The sequence below is a fragment of the Geospiza fortis genome, unplaced genomic scaffold (assembly GCF_000277835.1).
Source record: "Geospiza fortis unplaced genomic scaffold, GeoFor_1.0 scaffold283, whole genome shotgun sequence".
Lineage (NCBI taxonomy): Eukaryota > Metazoa > Chordata > Aves > Passeriformes > Thraupidae > Geospiza > Geospiza fortis.
Window position 1 is genome coordinate 588166 of NW_005054571.1, and position 17289 is coordinate 605454.

General features: G+C 38.0%; 1 protein-coding gene across 7 annotated transcripts in view; it reads right to left on the reverse strand.

Moving 5' to 3' along the window:
- Positions 1-12772, reverse strand: part of MAP3K7CL (MAP3K7 C-terminal like) — a 31672-nt gene extending 18900 nt beyond the window's left edge. For 4 of the 7 annotated variants that reach the window (XM_031064220.1, XM_031064219.1, XM_031064223.1 and 1 more), the window contains exons 1-4: positions 10169-10231; positions 9906-9966; positions 9545-9653; positions 1604-1662 (exon numbers count right to left, since the gene is read on the reverse strand). In XM_031064220.1, the coding sequence (XP_030920080.1) occupies positions 1604-1662; positions 9545-9653; positions 9906-9923 (186 nt within the window). In that variant the 5' untranslated portion in view covers positions 9924-9966; positions 10169-10231. Of the gene's footprint in view, positions 1-1603; positions 1663-9544; positions 9654-9905; positions 9967-10089; positions 10314-12416 lie in introns of those variants that run through there. The other 3 variants (XM_031064221.1, XM_031064224.1, XM_031064222.1) reach the window with 2 other exon arrangements.
- Positions 12773-17289: the final 4517 nt, after the last annotated feature.

Below are 17289 nucleotides of genomic sequence, written 5' to 3' on the forward strand. Positions count from 1 at the left end.
CAAGAGAGATTATGAAGGATAATAAAAAGAAAATTACATTAACCAAATCCTTTGATTGTTTCTTTGAATTTGTTATCATATTGAGATTATAAGAGTAAAGGAAGGTTTTCTGAAACAAATGCCAAGTACTTAACAGACCAATTGGGTACACTTAGGGGGATTGTGCTAGTGTGTACTTAAAAACTTTTACTGAAGGGCTATTACATATCCAGAACTCTTGAATGCTTCCACAGGAGCACTTTTAGCCTATCATGAAATTCTATATTTAGAGTATATTATAAGTTCCAGAAATGTAAAAGTCATAAAAGTCTTAATAGAAAAAATCATCACTTGTCCTGCAAAGTACTTATACATAATGCTAGTAATATTGTTTTTATGTATCAATAGCAGCAATAATAATCATTCTTTGCTCTTTTAGAACAATCCTTACTTACTGGTCTTAATGCTCTTCAACAAAAAGGTAAAAATTATTAACTTAATTTCAGAGATGAACAGAGGGATGAAGCAACTCCAGGGTTAAGCAATGTGTCACTGAGAGAGTTGGAAAGAAAATGCAGGTTCTTTACTTTCAATTCAGTGCTCCAGCCATGAAACATGATTGCTTTTCTCAAATAGAATTCTTCTAAGGAAAAAAAATACCAATACTGATTGCTGCACTGGAAGGGTAGTGGAATAAAGAGGTTAGCATACTACCTGGTGGTTCCTTAATTCCTATTTATGCCTAAAGAACCTGCCCATATCCTCAGGATGAGAGGGATAGAGCAAGAGTCTCTGTCATCCTCCACTCCTTTCTCAGTCATCCTTTTGATGAGACAGTGGGACAGAAGCGTCAGCCTTGAAGTCAGCAGCCACCCTGTGCTGTCCCACCAGTTGATGGGCACAGGAAAGATGACATTATTGCACAATGAGTGGTCTACTAATGCCCTTCTCAATTTACAGTCAGGAAACAACTGCCTTCAGAGTGAAATATCAGAGGAAGTCTAAATGCTCCTGGGAAAACAGATGATCTGAAGTAGTCTACCAAAGCCAGCAAACACTCCAGAACCAGCACAGAGGAAAGGGAAATAATCCCTGGATGAAGAACTGGCTTTGTGCCTAGAGAACCATGGAGTTGCCATCAATTGCTCACTGTCCAGTATACTGGGGGCCCATCATTCTGTGCTGACAAATCAGACTGGTCACCAAAGGATTCTCTTGGAATGCATCTGAGAAAACTGATGATATCTGTCATAGCACAGCCTGCAGGCATTACAGTGTATAATGCCCCTCTCATTCCTTCTCCCATCAGCTGAACAAGGACTCTCTTCATTGCAGTGCAGCAGCACTGCAGGAATTGGATGGAAAACCTTAAAAGCAGGCAAGATTCTTAAAATGGTAACTTCTCTACGGTTGGACTAAACATTTTCTGTAGATCTTGAAAAAACAATGCTTTCTTCTGTGGATATATGCAGTCTTATTAAATGTTAACAGGCTAGAAAAGCACCACAAAAAACTTCCACTATAGTGTAACAACCAGACATATAAATTTGTTTATAAATTTGTTTTTATAACAACAAATACAATGAATGTGAAGTAGAATTGTCATAAGAGAAGAAAAGTTTACCTGCAGCTGCTGATCTAGTTCTGGAAATGCCAAAGAGAAGTTTTCAGGGGAAGCATCATCTAAAAGGTAAACACAATGTTAAAAGTTATTGTCTGCCAAAGAGGGCATTTCAAGTAATCTGTTTAATGCAGTTCTATATTGCATATATGGACAGCAATATTGGGATCCTGAAAACACCTCCACATCTTATCTTTTACACTTGAGATGCCTCAGTAGAATCCTTGAAAATACTAGTGGATTGGTAATAAGAAAAGTTTACGTTCTGGAAATGCAGAAAGTCTATTTTCCATTGCAGTGATTAAAAAACAAAGCAGTTGGTCCAGTAGAACATGTGATAATTTAATAAATCAAATAAATCTAAACTGTTTTTCTTCCTGAGCTCTCTCCACTACACTGCTAAGTAAAGAACTGTCTTAAGAGACTTTACCTGTCAATTACAATCCTTATGGGCTAGAGTTAGTTCAATCATGACAACAAACCAAGCTGTGTTTTTATTTATTTGTTTGGGATTTTTTTTTGTTTATTTTTAGAACAGGCTTCCAGCAAAGGTGGGACAGATTGCACCAGTTATGTCGGGGTTGTGATATGGACACCTGCCCACTAGTAGCTGGACTGAGATCAGAAATATGAATCGCACTTGGTAGCGCCAGTGCAATATTTCTTTCCCAGTGACTTTCACACTCTCAGTTTTGCATTGGGCTGTGATGACTGTTTATTCATCTTACTACAGGTTATGGGAGGTGAGGAGAGTGTTACTATTAGCTTACAGTCAGTTATTTGTAATGTGTCAAAATTAAATAAGGATGGCTCTTCCAGGAGAAAATTGCTAACACGGTTCAGATCCTGCAACCTGCTGTGTACTTGTAGACTTGAACACAGCAACAAAACCCCAACAAGATCAAGAGGACCTCATATCAAATAAGGATTCTGAAAGAATACAGACTAGGAGCTAAATTATGTCTCAAATATTTGATATCTCTTTCTCCTGGCCTCTGTGGTTATACAGCAAAGGAGGTGGGGCACACTGGCTAACACATGGTCAGATAATATAGCTCAATAATATAGCTAGAGCTGGGCAGCCTCTGGGAAGAGATGCTCAGAGAAGAAAAAAAGTATAGTGATACAAAAGTAAAAGCTCTTGAATTTCCTCAGGAAATAAAGTGAAGTTCCTGTTATTTTCATGGAGCAATTGTCTTGCTGCATTATAAAAAGTCATACCCATGTCATGTGAGTGTCCCCCTTCCTTCTTCACACCATATGTCAAGCATGCCCATTCTGGAAAATACTTAAATTGCTTTAATTGTACAGAATTGTATCATGGTAATATGCAAGTGTTTATCTTTAATTTGCTATTGCTTTCTTGTACAATATAAATAGACTAATATTCTAAAACAAGAAAGATGAATCATATGGCAAGGCTAAAAGGAAGGACGGAATAAGACTCGGTCTGACTAGGGCTACAGCTGCTCTACAGGTATTTGGCTGAATAGCTGTTAAATATTCTGGCAGAGATTCTGGACCAGAGTCATGGATGGCACTTAAACTGCTATTTGTTTTGGCAATTCCAGCAGTACAATATTTGCTACAGGAGTTTTATCGAGGGATCTTGAACATCTTTAAAATTCAGAAAAACATAGCAAAAGCAACACTCCAAATGATTTAAAAAAATTGAAGAAACATCAGAGAGTAATTACATTTTCACACCATCAGCTTTTAATAAGAAAATAAAATTAATGCAGTGTCAGAATATTGGAAAATAAATTGGATCATACTCTGAAAGGAAGCAGTTAAAATTTTTGGAAATACTTTAGAAAAGATGGAATAGAGAGAGAAAATAATGTAGAGGAAATCCTTTCAATAAACAGATGTTCCCTGCTTAGTTTTTGAACTCAAGTGACTGAGTCAATGGTACTAAAAATAGAATGCACTGGTATCCTAACCATTATGACATACCATAGTACATTTTATAATGGGCTTGCCCTAGCATCTATTGAACAGCTGCTAGGGTTTTTTTTAGTTTAAGACTTGTTTAGATCATCATCTGATGTGCATAACATCATCGAGAAATGCTGCAGACTTCAGTGTTTTGAAATTATCCTGAGTTCCTAATTCTCTTTGGCTCTTCTGAGAATTTCAGCTGAAGTATTTAGCTTACATAAATTAACAGAAATCCTCATAGCTAACTACAATCTTGTTTTTCACAAAAAGAACAGCAAAAAGCTTTCCCCACAGCTTTCAGTGAAATTAATTATTGCCCCAAATCAGTATTTCACTGTTGTCAAAGTAACAAACACAACAATAACAATAAAAATCACTTGGTAATAATGAAAACTTAAATTTCACACAAGGGGAAAGCAAATGAAAGCAGTCATTCACCTCCTAAAACTTTTTTGAGGATGTTTTCAGGATGTCAAGAGGAAACATAGAAACTCTGGGTTTTTTTTTTTCAAAAGAATTGCTATTGCCCTTACCAGCAGAACACCAGTTAAAATCACATTGACTTCTAGCCTTAAAAATCTATTGACTCTGAAAATCAGATACAAAAATGTCTGAAATGCCAATGAAATTATTCTGAAGATCAAAACATTCTCAAAACTATCTCTTGATCTCTGTTTGTTATTTTCTATTCTACCTCTCCTGAACCAGAAAACAGAACTCTGAAATACCTCTTTTCTCCCTTTTCTCAATTAACTATGATTTTTTAATTAATATCTAGATTATTTTAAGGAATCCAAAGTCCTGTTTTATAATAGAGTTAGCGGCGTTCTGTATCACAATTCCCTGAAAATATCTAGTCCGATTCTTCACCAGTTACATACAGCATTTTATCCCTATAGCCACTATAAAGAAACACATAAAGAAAAATGATTTCTAATTCAAGCTGGATGTTGAAAACTTATTTCATTTAAAATAAAAATATATTTAAAAAGCAGTGATAGCAACTCACTGCACCTGAAAATGAGCCAAGATTTTGGTCAAAAGGAAATAAAGAAGGAAGAATGTACACGTGCATATTATGGCCATACCAGCAAAGTCAACAGCACTATCCTGTGATGTGAAAGAATCAGATCAGGCATTTCATTACAGGCACCTAAGTTAACATATCTGTCACATGATTTCTAAAGGAGTAGCATTTCCTGATTTCCCATAGATCCCAAATCTAATTTTGAAGTTCTATATTTAAAAATGCCCTAAAGACAGGTACCCTGATTAAAACCCATGTGTTTTTAGACAAAGACTGAGTTTGTGTGCATGAAATAGTGTGATTTTCATGTTTCTTTCATCAGCTTCACATGCTTGCTCGGCTTGCTGCTGAAAACTGTCATTCATAACAAGAGTATCTGAACTCTATTAACACTGATGGGCTTTGTACAAAAAGCTCACTACTAGCCCTGAGGCAGCTGATATATGCTAAAGTTGCACATTTGAGAATGAAGCTTGATTTCTGGAAAGCTTCACTTATTTAGTCATGTTCTGTCCTCCTGGAGATTCCAATATCCCAGACCTCCATCATGTAGTCAAATGAGAGAAATCCTTCACATGCTGCTGTGAAAAGATTTGGGTCTGGCACAATGAAGTGTAATACCCAAATCTTTTCCTGTATGGCTGTTCCATTTAACTGAACTGTGAGCTAAAGGCAATAAATCCTTTAAGAATAACATCTGATTCATTTCCAGTATAATCTTGAAAATTAGTTTCTCTATGATCTTCACTAAGATAGACAGAAATAGAATATAAAAAATTTAAATGTGTTGAAAGCACATTAAAGTTGCTAAATCAAGCACTTGAAACTTAGGAAATGCCAATCACAGCTCTGCTTCCTTGAGTAACTGAGTTATGATCCAGTATTTAATTATACAGTCAGGTCCTATTTTTTTTCTCCTACATGTGTGGGCCAATGTATTCAGATCTCTTCCTTCTAAATTAAAGAATTAAATTGGTAACATAAGTAGGCTGCTATCCTGTAAGTGGATCAGCCCTTGAACAGGAAAAGTGCCCAAAGTGAACTGCAAGCACCACAACTTGCACCAACAACAGCGGCAAAGTGCCTGTCAGGGTCCAGCCTTGGCCCTGGGAGGGCTGTGAGATGCAGCAGCTCTGGGCCTGGACACTGGCAGACAAGCACAGACTCATCAGATTCATCCTGGAAGGCTGTGTGGCTAAGTGACTGCAACTTGGCACTGCTCTGTGCAGCTCCAGGGCTTCTATTCCCAGCCCTGCCTGCCACGACCTCACACAACCTCGCAGTTACCTCACTGGTAAAATAGTGGGGAACGGCCACTGCCCCACCCAGGAATAGGATGTGAAGGCTTGCTCAATAATAAGAGTTGTGGACCTCCCAAAAATAGAAACAGTCCATAACAGAAGAGGTAAAAGCAAAATCCTTCTGCTTCATATACCTTCATTCAAACCTTCATTCATACAGATGAATGTCTCTTTGAGGCTGTCTCACCTGATTTCCCTTCTAATTCCCCAAGAACCAAGCCCTGTAGGTTGGGTGTAGATTTAGGAAATTAGCTCTGCAAATTTTAGCCATGTATTTTAGCAATCATCACTGGTTGTCAATCAATGTGCTGGAAAACCCCTGGAGCCATCAAAACTAATATGAGGGTGGGGTAGGAATTTGAAGGTTGCTTTTGAAGAAGCAACCCCTGCAAAACAGTTTAGCATGATGAACTAGAAAAGCAAAAAATTCTTTGTAGTGACTAGGATAATGAGCATAATGAAGAGTAAAATAAGTAATTTTGCTATACTTGCAAAAATCTGACACTGTTCCACTGTCTGTCAGGTTCATTAGAAGATCTGTGTTTTGCCTTTGTTGTCAGTGATTTTTTCTGTAAAGTGCTGTCAGAGGTAGACTAATTTCAAATTAAAGAACTCACTAACAATTTCAGTCATTTATCACCACATGCCACGAGCAGAACTTTTCAGCTAGATTCAAGCTTTTATTTGAGGAGGCAAGGTGAAGAGAGATGAACCTATAAGTCTTCCTTTTGAACTATTACACAGAACAAATCCAGCTGTCTAAATCCCATGAATTTCATGTATTTGTAAGATTGATAAAAATTAGGACATACTGAATTTCATGGGTAACATTAAATTGATGCTAACAAACCACAATGAATTTTCAGCTTTGGAACACTTATTTGAATCTTGGAACACCACATTCAGTTCGAGCTGCATTAGTTTCCAAGTGATATAAGGTAGGTTGAAATAGTATGTTTCCACTTCATTACTTTAAAATGGTACCTTAAGTCAAACTGCTGTGATAGAGTGCACAGACACAGCCTAGGAAATGTGTTAGTGGACTTCAGTGAAAGGGCCAAACACAGACATTTCTATATACAGGAATAAGAGATACACAATAAAACTGTCTTCTTCTATAGCACCCTCTGACTGGCTGCTCCTGAGACTTTTAAGGAACTGATTACTCTACTATCACATTAAAAACCTCACAAAGCTGGCCAGAATTTCAGTCATCAGGTGCTGACTGACAAATAATGTAAGACACTTTATTTCTTGTATACTCAGGATAGGCCAGCTCTGGTTTTGTAGGTCAGTTAACACAAAGTAGTTTCTTCTCATAAGCTGAGAGTAGTTTTTCCTTTCAGTGCTCCTCACACCCACTGCTTGGTTACAATCCTAGCCAGTGAGATAATCACCACCCAGAAGAAACATTCCATTTCCTCTTTTTATATCCAGTTATGCTGTCAGTTCCTCCTAGTAAGCTGTTGCACAGCCCCCGGAAGGAGAATGCAGCCTTTCTTGGCAAAATGTGTCACTGTGCCTTTCAAGTGAGGTAGAATTTAAGGAAAAGCTTAAGTCAGGGAGATTTCCACACCATTTAGCCCTTGCCAAGAACTTACTGTATCCTAGCAGTGCATGAGCTTCAGCTGATGCTTTACTATCACACATCAGGTCACTCCTGTTTGAACTGAAAACAAATACCTTCATCAAGGAGAAGAAAAAGGTGAAAAAATATAGAAGAGTAAGGGGAAAAAAAGCACCTACTACAGAATACCTAAATGTCTATCTTTTGAATGTTTTTGTAGCTCATCTTAACATGTTAAATACTTGTTTGTACTCTCTTGATTCAATTATGGTTTGCTGGAAACTGTCACACCTATTAAAAGCTTATTTCCTTTGCCTTCTTGAAATATGCCTAACATAAAATCACTTGAAATTCTTATGGGATGGTAAAACAATAATGTTGATTTAGACCTCCTGGTAGTCCCCAAAGAGATGTGATGCAGAGGGGAAGATGGCACTCACTCTACTGATTGCTGGTTTTTTTGTCAGTACTCATGAAGATTCTGGATTGCTTACTGTAGGAACATTTGGATATATACATTAAAGGATTCAACATTTTAACAGTTTTAACATTTGGAACAATTTAACAGTATGTAGAAGAAAAAGATTACCTTTCTCTAATTGAGTTTATTTTTGTAAAGGTTAAGAAAGAGGCTGGACTTATTAGCAGGATAAAAAGGTAGAAAATAAAATATGATGCAATGTTAAGGAAGTTAGGCTTCCTGCCTTTCATGTTCCCTTCTTGCAAGCTATTCACAACATTGTCATTTCCTACTGCCGTCTCTTGTCACAAACCACTCTGCTCTCTTTGATTTTCCCATGGTCTCAGCTTTCCCTGACTTGTTTTCTGTGTCTCACATTGGCATTCTTTTTTCATAATTTGTAAGAGCGCTCCCCTTTCTTTTACATCTCTCTTCAAGACCTATCTATGCCATAATTCCTGCAAGAAATTTATCATGTGACTGTATCTTGAGAGATTTTAATGATTCCTTACTGCTCTCTGTAATAAAAATGTAATTACCAGGTTATTTTAATTTATGGAAAAGGTACATAGGTTATCATGTTTCTTTATTTTCCTTGTCCCAATCTTTCTTTGTCACTCATCTTTATGAATTGAAAGTTAGGTTCAATAATATATGAAGATGTTTGGTTTTTAATTCTCTTGCTTAGGGAATGAGATTGTATTTCAGTATTGTAGCTGAAAATTAGTAGTACACAACAATGAGCTAGGAAAGATAACACATATTCTAAAATATTTTTAAAATAGAAAATTGCATTCAAGCTGAGATTCTGTTCATACAAACCTCAGGCACCAACCACCACATTATCCTACAATGCAAAGAGTCCCATAAAGCTCTAAACAGCACAGGTTTCTGTTGTCCTTATACCTCATGCCATAAACACAGCCCTGACTCCAGGCACTCACCTTTAGCAAAAGCAACAGCCAACTTTTTTGGGATGCTTTTAAACTTCCCCTTTGATTCATTTAATTTTGACTTTCACTGTTTGGCAACAGCTCTCTGGTCCTTAATAATATTGAAGGTGCAAACCAATAATATTTATCTACTCCAAAGGGTCCATGTGTGTACAGGGTATGTTTGGGTAAATTAATACTCCCTCAGCATGAGCTGATAGGATAAACATCAATGAAATTTCTGCTGCTGTCTGAGAGAACGTGCCATGTGGGGCAGCTGTTTCCTGAAACCTTTCACCAAGCTGGGCATGTGTGGCACTTTCCAACCTTCCCCCTAGAAAAGGTCTCTTCCTCCTCTAGGCAAATTTATCCTTTTACTTTTCCTGTTTTGCAATTCCACACAATCAGACGTACTGCACATGCAGGTAAATTTGATAGTTAATTACAGTCCTAATTGCATTCCACAAACCACTGAAAGAAAGCAAAGATTGAAACTGTCAATCTAGTGGATTTAGTCTAATGAAATTGTTAATGGAAACATTAAAAGTTATCAGACAGGAAAACTGACCACAAGATACCACTCATGAAAAAAAAATCCATCCATTACCCTGGACTACATTAGATATTGTAAACACTGGTAAGTTAATGTAAAATTTAAAAGTAGATGTGGTTTAAATTTAAAAGCATTGTGTTTTACTCCATAAATTAAACTGTACCTGGGGAATCATTAAGGCTGAAGGCAATTCGTACCTGCTTATCAGCAGGTACCCTGGCCGTGGTGATCATGTGGGCACTTGAGTCAATGCTTTTACTTGTTTGCTCCAGCTGCAATAATACAAAAAATATATTTATTACAGAGCATGTGACATCATTCAACAAATGAGTTTTAATGCTTTTCATGCACTCACAGCTGCCTTTCCCATCCTAGCTAGATGTTTAGAATCAAAGTCAAGGGAGGGCCATTTCTCTTTTCCATTTAAAAAGAATTTAAGTGAAATTCAGTGCAGAATCTGCTTTTATTTTTGCTATTTATAGATTAGAAAGAACGATGGCAAAGGAAGCTGCCTCTCTCCTCACCTGCTTGCTCCCCGCCATTGCCCCTTCAGCAAGCCTTGACTCGTGGCAATACTGCCTGGTTCTGAAGGTGAAGAAGGAAGAAGGGGTGGGGAGTTGAGAGTAACATGACCCCAAGCCTGCCCTGTGATTGGAACCGTGCACACCACTCCACATGGTGTCAATGAGGAGGCACTCATCCTCCTACCTTCCACCCATACTCCCCCAGTCCAAGGGCTCCTGCAAGTCACACACTTCATGGCCAAAAATTTTTGGGGTCTCCAAACCTTGGTGGTGATTCTTCAGTGGAAGCCTGTGCAGGTGTAGGGGTCTGTCTGCATGGATTTGGCTCCTGGGTTGGGACCTTACTCAGTCCTTGGTCTTTCTTCTGAGACCATCGATTCCAAAAAGTGATTTTACTGTGATGAAACCCTGTCCATTAAGAAAACTGCTAGTTCATTTCAAATATAGCACTGAAGAACTGTTGAGCAATAAAAGAATTAACTACTTTTGATCTCTAACAGTGTAATTAAAATTAAAACATCTCCGTGCCCTGAGAAGTTATACTCTGAGCTCTACTATGCATATTTTATCTTTTGAATGAACAGTTTTGGTTAAACTCTATTGAATAGCTGAATGCAAACAATTCCCTTGACTATCTACCACAAAGCTGCTAAAATTCAAAGATATTAATCTTCTGATTAGCACCATGTGTGGAGAATGTGAAGTTAGTGGGACTTTGTGCATGCAAAAGATCTGCCCATAAAGAAATTATTTTAGGACTCTGGACTGCCATCCAGCACACATTGTATTCATACCAAATATGTGGACAATTATGCTTTCAAATTACCATAAAAATTTCTTTGGGAATTAGAAACCAAATTCATCAGGAAAATACAATGAATTTACTAACTCATTGTCAGCAGACAACACAGCATTTAGCTGGTGAAAACAAGAGCCACTTTCCTAAGCCAATAGTCTTGCAGTTTTACAGTAAAGTAGCTATTGTACTGCATGAAAATGCTACCAAGTCATTCTAATTCATACTGAATTATTGGCAGTCTCAAAAAGTCAATAGAACAGAACACTATTTCAGGAGAATAATCTTCCTTGGTGGTGTACAAGTGAATCAAACACTTCTCTGGCATCAATGCCATGCAATCAGTGGAAGAGGATCAAGTTTGCATTGGGTCCAATAATTTCAGCATTTCTTGTTTATTTGCTCTGTCTCTCTTTATATTTAGCTACCAGAGTGATACAGTCACTTGTTACTTGAAGTGCATCATCTTTTCTTACAATAACAACAAATAACCTAAAATCCTTACTTTGAATAAATTTTATTAGAAGCTGAAAGTTCTCTTTCTCTAGTATATGAAGGATATCAGGGATTGCTCTTAATTTACCATTACTAGTCTTCAAGACCCACAAAATTGGATCTGCTATCTGTGGAGCAGAGGCAAAGAAAAGCCAAATAAATTGCAGCCATGTATGTTTTAGATTCAGGAAAAGACCCTTGGAGTCAACTGAAATATTTTATTTTGAAGTGCATTGCATCAGAATAAATAATTTTTACCTTCTGAGCATTCTTGATCTTCTCCCCACCCTCACTTCATAAGAAACATCTGAGACATCTCATTGTTTTTAAAATACAACAGAATTACCAATGCAAAATTCTTAAACATATTTCCCTTCCTTACTTCCCAATACAAGGTAAAGAAAATACCCTCTCCAAATGAAGAGATTTTAAGTGATAAACAAATCCTTAAAACAAGGCTTTTCATTGTTCTGTGCTATTTGTACACTTTCTCTGACACTGACTATCTCTAGTGGTCTTCCACATAAGAGTGTACTTCACATTTCACATCACAGCCTGAGAAATTAAAAGGATGCCTTCTGATAGAGTTTTTAAAGTTGCCATAACAATATTGCTACAAGACTGTTTTTTATCCCAATCACATACTCTGTGGTGTGCAATGTTTTTAAATTAACTCTTTTAATCATCTACTGTGTGCAGGCAAAAATCAATACCCTTTCAGTAAGAAATGGTGAATTCTATTGAAACACAAAAGAAAGTTTTCATTTTATTCTAATTTAAAAAAAAAGACATCTCATCCTTATACACAGCATTTACCCTGTTATCGGTTTTTTATATTTCATTTATCCCTTCTCTCCTTTTTTTTGCGAAATCCTCAAAAAAGGATTTTTCTTTTTCTGTCCATCACAAAAAGCAATCACAGAGAACAGAGAGGGATGGAAAAAGCCTGTGTGCAAACAAGGTGATATTATGAAACATTCAGACCAACTGCCCCTTATTCCCCACATGCTTTCCCCATGAATGAAGAGCAGTGTCTCTGTAGACAGAGATGAGAGTGAGTGGGTAACCTGGAACTTAATCAGATTTAATGAGCAACTCTCATCTTCCCAACAATTGCCTATAGAGCTGGCTGGCTGCTGTTCCTCTGTAAAAAACCTGCAGCAGAACTCAGATTAAATGCTGTTAGAGCTCTATGTATTTTTTCACACCTGTTGCCTTACCTCACTTAGCGGAGTGTCTGCACTTGTATAATCCAGGGCCAGCCACTGCCTTGGCTTGTCGTTGCCTTTATGGAGTAAAGCTTCAATAAAAGAAAGGGCTGCACCTGCTGCATAGCAACAAACTGACAAGGTCTGAGAAGCTGAGACAGCTGTCAGGGCAACATGCTGCTACCTGCACTTCCCATAGGCTTTGCTGTCCCAAAAGATAACCCTTTTCCACAATTCTGATTTTCCTTCCTCTCCTTGCCAGGGATGAGGGATTATGATGCTGTCACACTTCAGGGAGGAAAAAATCCTTCTGTTACAGGCATTATTAAACAGCAAACTGTGGTGAGCCCAAGATTTTTAATTCATTAGTCCTGGCAAACCTGAAATACAAACAGTCTTGCTTCATAGGACAGGAATGTTTTCAGCATGACCCAATCAGTGTCTGTGTCTATTCCAGCAAACTGGCAAAGATAGCATGACTCCAGTCAGCAAAAATGTCTGCAGCTCCAATCAGCTTGGGCTGACACTGCCAACTTGGACTGGCTGCAAGCACACTCTCAAATGGTAGCAGGGACTATCAAAGCTAACAACAACTGATGCATTTGGCTCTGAGGCTTACATTTGTGTTGGCTTTGACTGAGCCAGGTTTGTTTAAGAGAAGCCACTAGCCCTTCTCTTCTGAGGAGATAACAGGCAAATCTCAGAATGTGTAGGCTGTAAAAGCAGATATATTTATAGAGCAGCCAGTGATGGCAGTGATACATGAAGCTGACTCAGAGATTTGACTGAACTCAGAGGATTTCCCAGTGTGATTTCAGATAGCTTTTTTTTTTTTTCAAACTACTGGCAAGCAATTTAATAGATAAATCTTGAAGTATTACAAGAGATTAATTTCTTCAGTTTAAAGTTTTATTTTCTGTTGTCAGAAAATAAAAGTTTAATCCCTGTCATGCACATGTACTACCTACATGACTTCTTTGATTGAGTGCTACCACTGTCATTGGAACAAGTAGAGAAAAATGGAGAACAATTACAGAATGATTTTACAGAATATCTTTATTGTTTTGTGCTTGAAAAGGAGGTCTCCTTCAAAATGTATGTAAAGGTATCGTTCATCTTTAAATTCTTAATGGAAAGAGCTTATCTAACCCAGATCTGTATAGACACATTCCTAGATTCTCTTGGCTCAGCTGAGATATAGAGAGATTGCTGGACAAATAAAGACATGAAGGGCTAAAGTAAAATTTTCATCCTTCCTCACTCTCTCACCTTCTGACCCTAGACCAGGACTGATCTCACCAGGGCAAAACTCTGGAAGCTGCCAGTTGCACTTATGGCCTCAAAAGACCTTTTGTATACTTCACCATTACTGAACTGCAAAAATATCCTACCCACACTACCTTTACCCCAGGAATGACCTGGGAAGGCGTTGGACAGCTACACCATTAGTTAGATATCTCTTGAGGCTCTCTTTAACTGCAGTGAGATTTCAGAGCTCTGGCTCAAACAGCTGGTGGGAAGCTGGACTGCACCTATGCATACATTGACCATTTTCTCTTCTCTTGCTGTGTTTCTGAAAAGATTGAGGGTTCCTCCCTAAATGTCTCCTTTGGAAGGGGCAGAAGACATATTTGCCTCTGATCACAACCATTATAGCAAATAACATTCTACAGCTCAATATTATCAGCAGCTGGTATTGATGTCCAGCTCCACATCCAATTACTGTGAAAGTATTGGAAAATACAGAAAATCCTGGCTCCAATGGAGTCACAAAAAATATTCTGCATCAGTTTTTGTGGAGCCAGGGATTTCCCCATTGCTTTGTATGGACAAATGGTATTCAGATGGAACTCCTACTTTCATTACATGCCATTACAGTAAAGGCTAAGAAAGGCTCTCTACACGAAATCTTAACACAGGCAAAGTTTCCAGTAGCCATGACAGCAAGGGGCTTGGACATAAATGATGTCTGAATGGGGCAGGGTGCTTTCTTCCAGATGGCTCTGACACTCCACATTTCCAGACTGACACTTCAGTTGCACTCACTTTAAATAGCATGTGCACTTGCAAATTAAGTAGATCATCATTTTATGTGTTGTAGCCACTGTATCCATGTGTTTTTGAATTTCACTGTTTCTAGTTAAATCTGTATTATTCACAGACCCATGGAATCACAGAGCTTTTAGGCTTGGATGGGACCTCTGGAGATCACCCAGTCCAAGCCCTCTTGCCAAGGCAAGTCACCTGGAGCAGGTGACACAAGAATGTGGCCAGGTGGGTTTGGAATGTCTCCAGAGAGGGAAACTTCACAAGACTCCTGGGCTGCCTGTTCCAGTGCTCTGCCTCACTCCATGGAAAAAGTTCTTCCTCACGTTTGGGTGAAACTTCTTGTGCAGTTTATGGCCATTGCTCCTTGTCCTGTCACTGGGCACCACTGACAAGAGCCTTGCACCATCTTCTTGTCACCCTCCCTGGAAATATTGTATGGATTACTAAGATCTCGTCTCATCTCATCTCATCTCATCTCATCTCATCTCATCTCATCTCATCTCATCTCATCTCATCTCCTCTCCTCATCTCATCATCTCATCTCATCTCATCTCATCTCATCTCATCTCATCTCATCTCATCTCATCTCATCTCATCTCATCTCATCTCATCTCATCTCATCTCATCTCATCTCGTCTCGTCTCGTCTCGTCTCGTCTCGTCTCGTCTCGTCTCTCTCATCTCATCTCATCTCATCTCATCTCATCTCATCTCATCTCATCTCATCTCATCTCATCTCATCTCATCTCATCTCATCTCATCTCATCTCATCTCATCTCATCTCATCTCATCTCATCTCATCTCATCTCATCTCATCATCTCATCTTGTCTTCTCCAGCCTAAACAGGCCCAGTTCCCACAGTCTCTCGTCCTAAGAGATGCTCCAGAACCCTCATCATCTTTCTGGCTTTTGCTGGACCATCTCCAGAAGCTCCACGTCTTTCTTGTCCTGAGGAGCCCAGAACTGGATACAGTCACACTCTTCTGCGAAGTGTGCTGCCTCTGAATTGTGGGCTAAGATCCAAAACTGCACAAAAAGGCCCCCAATTTGCATTTAAATATCAGCTCTGTGCTATACACAATGATTAGTCACCTGAAACCACTACTTTACAGGAGGTGGTATATTTTTAAAATGTGAGACTGTTATAGCATTCTGCATACAGAAGATCAAATCTGAAGCATCAGGATGAATGATTTGACTGTAAGTGCTTTATCAACTATCTATTCTTGGGATAATTGTGCTAAAACTCTCAACAACATGGACTCAAACAGCATATTTTAAAAAGTTCCTTAAATTACTTTGTAAGAGTAAACTGGGGAAGATCTCAATTTTAAACAATGGGCAAATTGAAGTCTAGGATGATTCACTTTGTTGACTTGCTCAAATTAATAGTCCGAGGCATTTGGGTAGAGATAAATCTCACAATTCTTACTTACTAAAGAGATTATTAAAATAATTAAACAAATTAATCTCCAATTTCTTGCAACACAAAAAATACTTTTTCCTGACAGACTGCACATATACCTTACAGTCATCTCTGTGAAAATTACATAATGCTGATAACTCCAGGGTGTTTTGTGGTGGTTTTTTTGTTGGTTTTTTTTTTGGGGGGGGGTGGTTATTTATTTTTGGTGTGTAGGAGCACAGCCTGCCCTGTTCCTTTTTCAGAATACTCTTAGTAATCAGGTTCCTGGTATCCAACCAAAAGTCATTCAGTCCTGCATCACATTATGAAACTGGTGATGTGCTAGAAGAGGATATCACATTTTATTAGCCAAAAACACCTTAAAGGAATATACACTAAATTAGGAACACTGGTACTTATGATATTCAGTAGTGGAAACATGCAAATTTTTAAAAAGTTTTAGGATGAAGTAGCAGTTATTCTATAGATGTTAAAAAAGCCAATATCTGCAATCTAATAAAACACCTGTTGCCTTCACTTTTTAGCTGTGCTACTTTCAATTCATCTCAGTGTCCTAGTATAAGTAGTATTTTAGTAGCATATGATCTCATTCAAGCTAAAATGGTGTTTTGCAGATTGCCAGTCACTATTTAAAAATACACTTTAAATATTCTAGCATATGGAAGATGTTCCAAGAAGAAATCAACTAAAAAAAATATATTGCCTGAAAACAATCCAACATCCCATATCCTGACAACTGGAGCAACCAACAGAGCATTTCCTTAGTGTTCTCTGGTATTAGCTCTGCTCTCCTTGGCTAGGTAGTGTTTTAACACAGGTAAAATAAAGTTCTATTCTCTGAAAGAAAGTTCTATTCACCAAAGTTCTATTCTCTGAAAGGCTGACCCCCATCAGATTACATTAAATCATTAACACCAGCAGGAAAATACATTGCGCACTGACTTACAAAAGAGGACATAAGCAAATTCATAATTAATGGCAAATTGATATGCAGTAGCTGAATTCACTTACATAGGATCACACAGGTTTAATAAAGGAAATCATTGCCAAGAAATTAAAGATTGCCTTAATCAAGGTAATGTGGATTTGCAGGAACTGAACCCAGCAATGCAGCAATTTTTACACCTGCCTTGAGATCATCTACAAAATCACTTCCACAGCAAACTCCAGGCAGAAACAGTGAAAAGCTAATTCTGCTGAAAGAAAACTGAAGCCTTTGAGATATGATGTTGCCAAAGACTCTTGTGAAACTCTGCATGGAAAACAGGATGAAAGTTGAAGCTAGAAATATTACTGTAAAAGCTTCACTATTGTCAGAAATCAATAGGTGCAAATTTACACTCTTTATTCACATCAGCATAGAGATGAAAATAACTTTTAGAAGCTAATTATGGGGAGAATGATGGGGGT